Genomic DNA, 13,107 nt, shown 5'->3' with positions numbered 1-13,107 from the left:
GGGAAGACAGGTGACTTTACTACCCTCCCTTAAATAAACACTTCTTCCTCAGATGGATTTCCTTTTCCTGATCACCATGCTTCTGCCAGCAACTTACCAACTCATTGAATGCCTCATCCACAGCCAGAATACCAGACACCCACATTGCTTCTGATCATAAATGAATTCACAGCAAAAGAAATGGGTCCATATGCTGGTGCTCCCCAGATGCTCTGGTCTTACCATGGTCCTCAGGGGCAGGTGATCTTCTAGATGTTAGAATCAATGGCCCATTGGAGGCTGAGCTACAGCATTGGTGACGCTGGGGTTCTGTTCCATAAGATGCAGTAAAATGGATGGCAGCCAGGGATAGAAGTGAGTGCATCTCTGACTGCTACACCTATGACCCTTTCTCTAGATGTTTGTTTCCCATCTCCATCACTTTGAATCAAATCCCTTTTGGATTCATGTAGCAAGTGATTTCTGTTCTCTGCTGCTGAGACCTGACTGGTATGCTTACTGAACCAGAATCGCTCAGGGAGGATCTGGACATTTGCCTTTTTAACGAATTAGAAATTTACTGATAAAAGTTCTTTGCAGGAGCTACAGGGTAACTTACTTCAGGTGGATGGCTGTCAAGGACACTTCATCCCGACCGTGGGGATGCTCAGTGACCCACTCCTGCCCTACAACAGACAGCACCTTGCTAGTGACCTACTATCTGATTACAGAATGTGGGCATGAACTTGGAACTGGGTGAACTGGGAATGGGGTGAAATGGATGGCAGCCAGGCCCTGGAGCAGGAATGGCTAGATTCAAATCCTGTCTCCACTGCTCTCTAGCTATGTGGCTTTCCGTAAGTCACTTTACTTCACTGTGCCTGTTTCCTTGAGGAGAGTAATGGTATCTATCTTATATTGTTGTTTTGAGGATTAAATGAGTTCATATATATGAAGAGCTTAGATAAGCTATCTGGAGCCAGGCACAGTGACCCACACCTGTAATCCCAGCACTTGGGAGGCCAAAGCAGGCAGATCACTTGAGGTCAGGGTTTCGAGACCAGCCTGGCCAACATGGTGAAACCCTGTCTCCACTAAAAACACAAAATTAGCTGGGTATGGTGGCAGGTGCCTATAGTCCCAACTACTTGGAAGGCTCAGGCAGGAGATCACTTGAACCTGGGAGGCAGAGGTTGCAGTGAGCCAAGACCATGCCACTGCATTCCAGCCTGGGTGACAAGAGCAAAACTCTGGCTCAAAAAAAAAAAACACTTCACCTTTCAGGGTATGAAATATTTTCCCCCACCCCTGCTGCCAACACACACAATCTCATTTGAGATTCAAAATATTCTTTCTTAGGTGAGGCAACAAAGGCCCAGAGAGGTTAAGTGACTTCCCCAAGATCACACAGTATGTGACTAGCAAATGCAAAACTGTAATGCAAACCAAGGACTTCAACTTACTTTTCCTGTATTCCAGGTATAAGGACAAGATCTCCTCAGCATCTGGCCCCGAGGAGGTCAAACACAGCTCTGCATCCTGTGGGCCTTGAGTAGGAAGTGATTCAACCGCCACCTACAGCTGCAGAAACAGTGTGTGCCAGAATAGTGTGACTGTATTAACATCTTGCCCCACAATTTCCTTCCAATGTTCTTCCCAGAAATTGCTCTAAAACTCCAGGTCCCCATAGAAACCTCAGGAGAGATTGCCTATTGACTCTAAGTGAAATCCTGCTATGACTGTTCCCCTGATAATAAATGGATGTGTGTGTGTGTGTGTGTGTGTGTGTGTGTGTGTGTGTGTAGATGGAGCCTCCCTCTGTCACCCAGGCTAGACTGCAATGGCGTGATCTCAGCTCACTGCAACCTCCGCCTCCTGGGTTCAAGAGATCCTCCTGCCTCAGCCTCCCAAGAAGCTGGGATTACAGATGTCTGCCATTATGCCCAGCTAATTTTTATATTTTTAGTACAGATAGGGTTTCACAATGTTGGCCAGGCTGGTCTCAAACTCCTGGCCTCAAGTGATCCACCCGCCTTGGCCTCCCAAACTGCTGGAATTACAGGTGTGAGACACTGTACCCAGCCAATAAATGGATGTTATTATTTAAAGCTTGGGCCAAACAGATACCTGCTGTGAAGTTCAGGGCCAAAGCCACATTCTCCCTGGACTTCGAGGGTAAACGAGGTGGTTCATTCTCTGATGCTAAGCTGCGTGGTCAGCTTGGAGGAAAGGAGAAAAGTGTACTGTGAGCTCCTGCTCCCAGTATTAGACGCAAGACACAGTGCTTTCCATCTGCATTTGTGACAAGAGGCTGGAATGAGGTGCCTGCCAAGAATGTGCGAGGAGAATTCATTAAATAAATCCACGGTATTCTTTGCTCTCTGCAGAAGTCATTCATAATGTACTTTTCAGACCAAAAGGTGGAAGAGTAGCGTTTGGAGTTTAGGCTGAAAAGACTGCAAACAAAACCTGTTTGAAAAAGGGCAAGATAATCTAAAAAAGGAACAGAATCTAGTTAAAGGGAAAAACTCAAAGAACAAGACTTGGCCAGGCATGGTGGCTCATCCCTGTAATCCCAGCACTTTGGGAGGCTGAGGCAGGCAGATCACCTGAGGTCGAGAGTTTGAGACCAGCCTGACCAACATGGAGAAACCCTGTCTCCACTGAAAATACAAAAATTAGCCAGGTGTGGTGGCACATGCTATAATCTCAACTACTTGGGAGGCTGAGACAGGAGAATCGCTTGAATCCAGGAGGCAGAGGCTGCAGTTAGCCGAGATCACACCACTACACTCCAGCCTGGGTGACAGAGCAAGAGTCCCTCTTAAAAAAAAGGAAAAGAGACTTCTGAACAAATAAGTGTGCAAGATCATTTCAGTTAGTGATAACTGCTATGAAGAAAAAAGGATACTGTGACATTGACGGGGGCAGTCAGCTTTAGTTACGTCATCAGGGAAGGATTACCAGACTTGGATCTCAGACCTCAACGTCAGGGAGTGTCAGCCAACAGAAGATAAGGGGAAAAAAGAGGGTCAGATCAGGGTAAACAGAATGTGAGGTCCCTGAGGAAGGAATGAGCTCGTCTTGCTCACTAACAGAAACCGAATGAGAGAAGCAGGATAGAAAATGGGCCAGGAGTGGTAGAGCTGAAATCACAGAGGCAGCCGCAATCCAGACCACACAGGGCCTGAGAACCAGGCTAGGTAAAAAGGAAAAAAGCAGAGTTATTGGGGCTAGTGCCTGAGGCTTCCCCATGACCTGGATGAAATATCCCTGAAAGTTATCCAGCTTTCTTTCCTCTCTGCCAATGCTGAAGAAGGGCTGCATGAACCAAGGGATGGATCGAGTCAAAGGGAGTGTCCTACAGAGCGAGAACTGAGGAGTGTGTCCCTGCTTGAGAGACAGTGGTCCTGGAGACAGACAGGTTTTGATATCACTGGAGGTCTCCATGGAGGGGCAGAAATGGATAATTAATTCTTCATAAAGGAAGAACCGGCTGAGGGCCAGGCAAACAGCAGTCCCCCTGCTGACCTACATCCCCCTGCAGTACTGCCCCCTTTTCCTGCCCCACTTCCCAAACCACACTACTTCCCTCCTCCCATTCCCTCCTGAACCCCTTGCAATTAGACTGTCATCCCATCACTCCACTGAAATTGCCCAAACACCTCCGTACTGCCAAAGCCAATAGTCATCTCAGTCCTCAACTTAACTGATCAGCAGCATCTGACATAGCTGATTCCTCTCCCCATCTAATATCACTTTCTCCTTTGGGCATCCTTGTTTTCTCCTCCTTCCTCCACGACCATTCCATCTGTCCCCTTTACTGATGCCTCCCCATCTCCTAACCCCTAAATGTAAAAGCTCCCTTAGGCTAAGTCCCTGGACCTTTTCTCTATCCACACACATTCTCTCAATGCTATCATAGAGTCCTGTACCTTTAAATACCATCTATTAAACGATGTCTCTGAATTTGATACTCCCATCCTACACCTCTCCACTGACTCTCGGACCCCTTTATCCAACTCATATGTCTATCTATCTATCTATCTGTCTATCAATCGAGATGGACTCTCATCCTGTCACCCAGGCTGGAGTGCAGTGGCATGATCTCAGGCTCACTACAACCTCTGCCTCCCGAGTTCAAGCAATTCTCGTGCCTCAGCCTCCTGAGTCACTGGGATTATAGGCTCATACCACCACACCCAGCTACCAACTCCTATTTGACAGCTCCTCTTAGACGCCCAACTGGCACCTCAAATTTAACATGCCCCCAATAAAACTCCTGATCCTCCTCCCCAAAATTACTCTACCCACAATCTTCCCCAAATCAGTAAACAGCAACCAATCTTCCACACACTGTAGAAGTTCATTGTCTGTCTTCTCCACAAGAATATAACATCCGTGAGTGCAGGATTCACTGCTGAATCACCAGGGCAGTAATACAGCAATAGTAGAGGTCTTGAACTCCTGGCCTCAAGTGATCTGCCTGCCTCGGCCTCCCAAGTGCTGGGATTATAGGCATAAGCCGCCACACTTGGCCCTCCGGCTCTTTTAAATAAGCATCCTCCATGAAGAATTTCTGCAAATCATCAAAGTGTTAATTGCTACATGCTGAATGTACCCAAGCCCCTACCAGTTTGAGAGTCCTATGTAAGTCATTCTCTCTTTCAAAGTCCTGATGAAAAGGAGACTCACAGAGAATCCAAACCACAGCCTGCAGGCATCAAGCTTCTATTTCACTGCTCAGCCACGCTCTGATCATGGCCTCTACTGCTGTCAACCACTAAAATACCAGACTGAGTCAGACCATTGCTGCCCACTGTTCCTCTACAGAAAATCAGAAGCAACTTACACAGTTCCCACAGAGCCATGTGGGGCCCCTAGTGACATAGTTCTTTCCTTCATTCCCAGGAGACAGGGCTTTCAAGAGAGTAAGAGAGTGGGGGTAAGGGTGCACCACGGCACATCTCTCATTGCACCTGCCAGCAAGAAATCCTTAATGTCTAATCATCTAGTCTGGTCCTCTCAGCCAGAGTTCATCTTCACTTACATTGATTTTCTCTCAGGAACCCATTCAAGTTTTTCTCTCCTCTAGCAAAGAGATCTTTGAGGACCTCTAGCCCACGGAACAAGCCTATACACGTCTAAATCGTAAATGGGATCACAGACCATTTGGCTTCTTTCCCACAAGGTTCCTGAAGCTCATGCAAAACAACAGGACTGGATAGACATCTGTGTTCAAGGTTGTGACGAGCATCACATCGGGGTCACTACCTGAGATGCTGATCACCACCTGCAGAGGTGTCTTGCAGACCTTGACTTAGTGACGGATGAATGAATGCACTCACACACACAGAATACAGTGTTGAGTGGGCTAGGGATGGTCGTCAACTGCTTTCAGAGGGCGATTGCGGCTAACTGACCACGACTCCTTGTTCCTCTTAGCATTTACTCAGTATAGATTTAATAACAGAGGTTCTAAGTCAAAACACTTGTGGATAATTAACATGGTTAAAGAGTAGTTTTATGAATAAAAGCTTTTGGTTCTGGGGCCTAGAATAAACACCATTAATGACCTCCTCCTGAGAGGACCATCCAGCACAAAGTTTACATGAATAAACAGCTAGAGTAGAGACAAAGGGATGTGGGGTAAACAGACTTAACTGGGGAAGCTTCTATTATCTTAATCTTTACACCTTATGACTTAATATTCTAACCTAAGAACTGGCTCTCTTCAGCCCATCTCATTAAAACCTTTTATAGCCTTCCAAAAGGTTAGAGACTATACATTATAACTGTTCCCTAGTATTTCCCTTAATATTTTGCCAGCCACCCTGAGTGAATCCCAACATCAGGTTTGTGAACGTTCTGGAAGGGGCAGTAATTCCACAAAAACTGTGGGACACTTACGGGGCAGTCTGTGCAAGGACACAGAGGCTCTAACCCCATATGGAACACCACAGATTCTATTTTTTTTTTTTTTTTTTTTTGAGACAGAGTCTTGTCACCCAGGCAGGAGTACAGTGTTGCAATCTTGGCTCACTGCAACATCCACCTCCCGGGTTCAAGCGATTCTCTTGCCTCAGCCTCCCAAGTAGCTGGGATTACAGGTGCCCACCACTACACCCAGCTAATTTTTGTATTTTTAGACAGTGTTTCACCATGTTGGCCAGCCTGGTCTCGAACTCCTGACCTCGTGATCTACCTGTCTTGGCCTCCCAAACTGCTGGGATTACAGGCGTGAGCCACCACACCCAGCCGACAGTCTCTTAATAAATAGAAAGCTCATCTAAGAACAAAAGGTCAGACAACCTTGCTGTAAGAAGTTGTTCATTTTTAAAGCAGAATCATGAAAACATGAGAGCTGGTACTATACACCAGTATAATGCCAAATATCTTTTATCTGGAATATGATTAAAGCCAAATGACCAAGATGTCTTCAGGAAGGCACATGTGATAAATATATTTTAAAGCCCTGGTTCTCATCTACAATTGAGGCATTTTTAGGTATTTCAGATCATCAAGGGTGACACAAAAATCTTCAAAACAAAACCAGTGTTAAATCAATTTTATTTAAAGCCATAAATAAATAAGCCAAATAGCACTCAAGTCTGAGAGGGCTGCCCTCTTTTTAACAATACCATAGTCCAAAATGACTAATACTTATTGCTGATTCAGCTCACAATATTACCCCTTTCCAAACAGCACATTCAAATGTTCAAGAAAACATTTTTAGTCTGTGAGTCTCCCTAAAAAAAAAAAAAAAAAGAAAAGAAAACATTTTATGGGCACCTTTTATGGTCATTTGAGATTCACAGAGCAATGGACCATGGGTCTGCCCTCAAGGAGCTTACAATGTAGTTGGAGAGACACAAAACATCCAGACAGATATGAGGGGCTGGCTCAACCTCCACACCTTTATCTGAACAAAAATGATCACTGGCTTAAGTCCGCATGTTTTAACAAATAAGCCACAGGAACATCTTAGCAAGTACACACTATAACAAGTTTCAATTTAATACGTCAAAACAAAAGTTTTTATGTTGTTCATTTATATTTGTATTCACTCAGGTTTCCACTCAATCGAATTAGAAGAGAAAGACATAATTCCAAGCCAACGCTATCCTAGTATTTGCTGTCCTTCATGGAGGAATATCATGTTCATGTCCTAGAATTTCTCCACAGTTCCACATCTTGAGGCCAACTTCAGCAGTTTTTACTTCCAAACCAATGTGTAAATTCAGAAAGTGTGTAGACAGTGCCCCATCCTACCTCGGGATCCATACTGATAAAATCATTCAGGTTCATTTTGGAATCTAGAAAAATACATGAAAAAAGATGTCCACTGAAAACACAATTTTTAGTTTAACAGCAATAAAACAACGCAGAAGACCAAAAGTAGGTAAAATTATCCAAAAGGATAAGGGCTCAATGTCACTTCTGCGGTTTTCTTGCCTCAAATGTATAACTTCAATCCAATCGTGACAAAACACACACACACAAATTGAGAGAAACTGTATATCAGAGAAGAGGGAACTACACAGAGAGTGAGAGCTCCAGAGATCAGCAGAGGGGTCCCCCTGAGTCTCTAAGTACTGATCTTCTCTTCTATGGAATGAAACTTCAAGAGGCCAGGGGAAAAAAATCCCCAAGAAGGAGTAGATCTAATAATACCCAGAACTTCCACTGGGCTAGAAATAATTCATGTCACCACCAGTCAGAATGGAGAGAACCTGTAACATGCAGCATTCAGTAGCGTCCTCAGAAGGGTCATGTCAGAGTAGGGGGGCTAAGTCAGCCCTCAATGAAAGGCTGGGCATGGTGGCTCACACTGTACCCAGCCTGGGCAAGAGAGTGAGACTCCGTCTCAAAAAAAAAAAAAAAAAAAAAAAAAGAAGAGTTAATCCTGGCCAGCATGGTGGCTCATGCCTATAATCTCAGTATTTTGGGAGGCCAAGGTAGGAGGACTGCTTGAGGCTAGGAGTTCAAGACCAACCTACGCAATATACTCAGTCCCTATCTTAAAAAAAAAAAGTCAATTCCATAACTAAACCCAAAGGCTGCTATATTAATGCATGTATCTAAAACATGCATTAATTTAAATTTTGTCTTCTTTTTTTTGAGACAGCTCACTGCAATCTCCACCTTCCAGATTCAAGTGATTCTCCTGCCTCAGTCACCTGGGTAGCTGGGATTACAGGCATGCACCACCACACCTGGCTAATTTTTGTTTGTTGTTGTTGTTATTGTTGTTGTTTGAGATGGAGTCTTGCTCTGTTGCCCAGGCTGGAGTGCAGTGGCACAATCTCGGCTCACTGCAACCTCTGCCTCCCGAGATCAGGTGATTCTCCTGCCTTAGCCTCCCAAGTAGCTGGGACTAACAGGTGCGTGCCATCACGCCCAGCTAATTTTTTGTATTTTTTGTAGAGATGGGGTTTCACCATGTTGGCCAGGCTGGTCTTAAACTGTCCTCAGTTGATCACCCACCTCAGTCTCCCAAAATGCTGGGATTACAGGCGTGAGCCACCATGCCCAGCCTAAAGTCTGTTTTCTTGAGTCATTTTTTGTTTGTTTTTTAAATTCCTTATTTTTTTAATAAAATGCTACTCATTCACCACAAGTAATTCACAGTTACCCTAACTTCTAAATACATTCCTTCAATAAATACAGCGTTTGAAGTAACGAATTTACCATATAAGAGAATATTACAATTTGATTAAATTATTACATGGGAAACCAATATGTTTACCCCATGCTTCAGAGTAGAGTCCCTCTAGGTTCAATTGCAAGTGCAGGAGGCTCCTGATAAACTAACTACAGATGAGGCCAAAAAGACTCCTCCTGTAAGAACTCCCTCCTCGAGGCTGGACATCATGGCTCATGCCTGTAATCCCAGCACTTTGGAGGCTGAGGCTGGCAGATCACGAGGTCAGGAGATTGAGACCAGCCTGGCCAACATGGTGAAACCCCGCCTCTACTAAAAATACAAAAATTAGCCGGGTGTGGTGGCAGCTGCCTATAATCCCAGCTACTCGGTAGGCTGAGGCAGGAGAATTGCCTGAACCAGAGAGTGGGAGGTTGCAGTGAGCTAAGATCGTGCCACTGCACTCGAGCCTGGCGACACAGCAAGACTCCGTCTCAAAAAAAAAGACAAATCCCTCAGCGGCTTCCTAGCTGTACACCATTAGGCAAACATCTTAACCTTCCTGCACTTCATTTTATTCATCTATCACATGAGAAAAATACAACCTGCCTCATTGAGTTGTGGTGAAAATTAAACTAATATGGGCCTGGCACAGTGGCTCACCCCTGTAATCCCAGCACTTTGGGAGGCCAAGGCGGAAGGATCACCTGAGGCCAGGAATTCAAGACCAGCCTGGCCCACATGGAAAAACCTCATCTCTACTAAAAATATAAAAATTAGCCAGGTGTGGTGCTGCATGCCTGTAATCCCAGCTACTCGGGAGGCTGAGGCACAAAAATCACTTGAACTGGGGAGGTGGAGGCTGCAGTGAGCTGAGATCATGCCACTGCACTCCAGCCTGAGCAACAGAGTTTCAAAAAAAGAAAGAAAAGTAATTGGGCCAGCAATGCTCGCCTTGACAGCACATACAGTAATGGGCTGGCAAAAGTTCAGCACAAAATAGCATCCAAGGAGTAGTAATCATTAAAACCAAAGGAATTGCCCCAGTCGGACCAGGGCTGACAAGGAATTCACTAAATGTCTACTATGCACTAGGATCTGCCTTAGATGCTCACATCCTGAGGGTAAACGGGTAGCTGCTGAAGGCACACGGTGCCCAGACCAGGCCCTGTAGAGCAGGTTGCCGGAGGCGCTAAGGTAGACCCCTCAAGCCCTCTCCTAACCAAGGAGCTTCCCCAGTTCTCACGCTAAGGCCAGAAAGCAGCTTTGTGTACCGAGAAGAAATTCCAATATAAATTTTTTAAATTACGAGAGCTTTTCATAGGGAGCCTCAAAAATCAGAGTTTGAACCCTCACTTAGTGTTCAGTCCCCTTAAATATGCCAAATGTATTTTTTACTTTCTTCCTTGTTAAAGTTTTTTTTTTTTTTAAGACAAAGTCTTACTCTTGTCACTCCGGCTGGAGTGCAGTGGTGTGATCTAAGCTCACTGCAACCTCCACTTCCCAGGTTTAAGTGAGTCTCCTTCTCAGCCTCCCAAGTAGCTGGGACTACAGGCATACACCACCACACCTGGCTAATTTTTGTATTTTTAGTAGAGATGGGGTTTCACTATGTTGGTCAGGCTAGTCTCAAACTCCTAGCCTCAGGTGATCCACCTGCCTCAGCCTCCCAAAGCGCTGGGATTACAGGCATGAGCCACCGTACCCAGACTCTTGTTGAAATATGAACACTACTGTCTATTTTTCTGACATGTTACAGAGCTCACAGAGCACTTTCACACAGACTGTATTATCCATGTATTGGGATGATCTCACCCCTAAGTGGGAATGTTGTGAATTACTTACAAATGTAAATAATGCTTCAAACTCATATGAATGCCAAACAATAGTAATAGGGTGAAGAACCCTTTATCTTCTTAAACGTCAGGAAAATGAGACAAGTGGTACAATAAAACCAGCTACGCTCACCTCTGTCTAACGCAGATTTGATTATATAGCCAAAGAAATGACATTTCACACATCATAAGGATGCAATGAGGATTTCTTTCACCAGAGCATGAAACCCTACATGGCAAGGTGCTACTACTCCTACTGTTAAATGACACAAGCGTGCGAGTCTCCTGATGTCCAGTGCCCCAGCAGTTTCCAGGTGCCCTGGTTTTGATCCTTAACACTCTGCCTGGTCAGGCGCAGTGGCTCCTGCCTGTAATCCCAGCACGTCGGGAGGCTGAGGTGGGTGGATCACCTGAGGTCAGGAATTTAAGACCAGCCTGACCAACATGGAGAAACTCCGTCTCTACTAAAAATGCAAAATTAGCCGGGCATGACGGTCGGTGCATGCCTGTAATCCCAGCTACTCAGGAGGCTGAGGCAGAAGAATCGCTTGAACCCGGGAGGCACAGATTGCAGTGAGCCAAGATTGTGCCATTGCACCCCAGCCTGGGCAACAAGAGCAAAACTCCGTTTCAAAAAAAAAAAAACCCTTCCTCTTCCATGAATTCTTAAGCCTTCTAGTCCTATTCTCAGTACCTCGATTTCATTTTTTTTAGAGACGGGGTTTCACCATATTGGTTGGACTGGTCTCAAACTCCTGACCTCAGGTGATCCACCCGCCTCGGCCTCCCAAAGTGCTGGGATTACAGGTGTGAGCCACCATGCCTGGCCTATTTCTGAATCTAATACACACACCGAAGCAGTATTCCCTATTACCTCCTTATTATTCATGGAGTTTTATTCAAAGAATGACCTGACTTTTGTTCTCCATTAAGGAAAAATGCTAATGTGTACGTGATCGATCAGAACCCTCCTCTGAGAAGGCATCCTGGCTCACCTCCAGTCTCAATGCAGGGATATGGTGGAGGAGGCTCTCTCCAATTCCCACTGGAATCTTTCATGTGAGATCGGTCAGAAGCAAAGTTCTTCAAATATGAATCTGCACGGATCACTCTAAATTTCCTGCAGAAAAATCAATATACACTCACATTAGGGAGGTGTCATGTTTTAAATTCTAACTCAATTTTTATATGGACTCATTTCCTATGACATGTACAAAACTACTCATGCATTTCTGTATGGTTAATAACATAGACTACTTTACCACCTACTAGAGAAGCACAGGAAATGATCAACTAAAACCTGAAACAGAAAGGCAAAGGCACAAAAATATATCTGCTTGCCTTGATTTACTTGATTTGTGTATCAAGGGCAAGGGGCATGATTTTCTGTTGCTGCCATCACAGCCCTCTCAATGGTGACAGCATGAGTATCCCCCCCAAACCCCAAACAAAAAAAGTATAAGAAAAATCCCCAACCTGCTTGAAATTAAATGTTTGAGATCTCATCACACAAACGTTTAAAAGAATGTCAACCTTTTATACAATGGATAACTTTCAAAGCTTTAAAACGTTTTGAATCTTCTGTGTTGAAAGCACATCATTCTTAAATACCAACTCAATGGTGATGCTAGACAAGTGATTTTTACAAAACAATTGCCCAAAAAAAAGAACCTCTGTGGAATTGTCAAGGTCTTACTTCAGAAAATAAGTAAATCCATGCTGAATGTCCTCACCTCCTAAACTGTGGATGAATGTCTTCATCAGACTTAAAGGCATCTTCTACATAAGTGTCAAAGGGGCAGGGAAACGGCAAGACAGTATCGAGGTCATAAATGAAGCTCTGTCCTCCACTTGAAACATGAAGCAAAATGACATGGTAATCCTAGAAGTAAAAGTTGCTGAAGTTAACCCAGGTTACTTCATGATGATGAAATCCCAGTATTCATGCACATGCATTATCACTAAAATGAATACAAGACTGCTACAGCCCTCCTTATAATAGTAAAATAAAATAAAGCAAACACAGTACCCTGAAAACAGACTAAATGTCCACAGACAGGGAAATGGTTAAATAATAATGGAAATGTTCATAGACATTAAATGCACACCCTCTGACCCTGCAATTTTACCTCTAGATACCTATATACATTTGAGACGGAGTCTCACTCTGTCACCCAGGCTGGAGTGCAATGGCGTGATCTCAGCTCACTGCAACCTCTGCTTGCTGGATTCAAGCAATTCTCCTGCCTCAGCCTCCCAAGTAGCTGGGACTACAGGCACGTGCCACCATGCCCAGCTAAGTTTTTGTATTTTTAGTAGAGATGGGGTTTTACCATGTTGGCCAGGCTGGTCTTTGAACTCCTGACCTCAGGTGATCCACCTGCCTCAGCCTCCCAAAGTGCTAAGATTACAGGCATGAGCCACCACGCCCGGCCCCACCTGCTATTTTTTTTATCGAGACAGCGTTTTGCTTTACTGCCCAGGCTGGAGTGCAGTGGCACCATCTCAGCTCACTGCAACCTCCACCTCCCAGGTTCAAGCAATTCTCCTGCCTCAGCCTCCCGAGCAGCTGGGACTACAGACACCCGCCACCACACCCAGCTAATATTTGTATTTTTAGTAGAGACAGGGTTTCACCATGTTGGCCAG

At 44.8% G+C, this 13,107-nt stretch overlaps 1 protein-coding gene across 1 annotated transcript in view; it reads right to left on the bottom strand.

Moving 5' to 3' along the window:
• Positions 1 to 6,530: 6,530 nt before the first annotated feature.
• Positions 6,531 to 13,107, bottom strand: part of NTAQ1 (N-terminal glutamine amidase 1) — a 28,172-nt gene continuing 21,595 nt past the window's right edge. Inside the window, exons 4-6 of the mRNA XM_012451597.2 lie at positions 12,192 to 12,340; positions 11,454 to 11,578; positions 6,531 to 7,295 (exon numbers count right to left, since the gene is read on the bottom strand). Of these exons, the coding sequence (XP_012307020.1) occupies positions 7,186 to 7,295; positions 11,454 to 11,578; positions 12,192 to 12,340 (384 nt within the window). The 3' untranslated portion in view covers positions 6,531 to 7,185. The remainder of the gene's footprint in view (positions 7,296 to 11,453; positions 11,579 to 12,191; positions 12,341 to 13,107) is intronic.

The sequence above is a fragment of the Aotus nancymaae genome, unplaced genomic scaffold, assembly GCF_030222135.1.
Source record: "Aotus nancymaae isolate 86718 unplaced genomic scaffold, 86718_ANA_hifiasm-v0.15.2.pri h1tg000036l, whole genome shotgun sequence".
Lineage (NCBI taxonomy): Eukaryota > Metazoa > Chordata > Mammalia > Primates > Aotidae > Aotus > Aotus nancymaae.
This window is presented reverse-complemented; position numbering and strand designations above follow the sequence as displayed.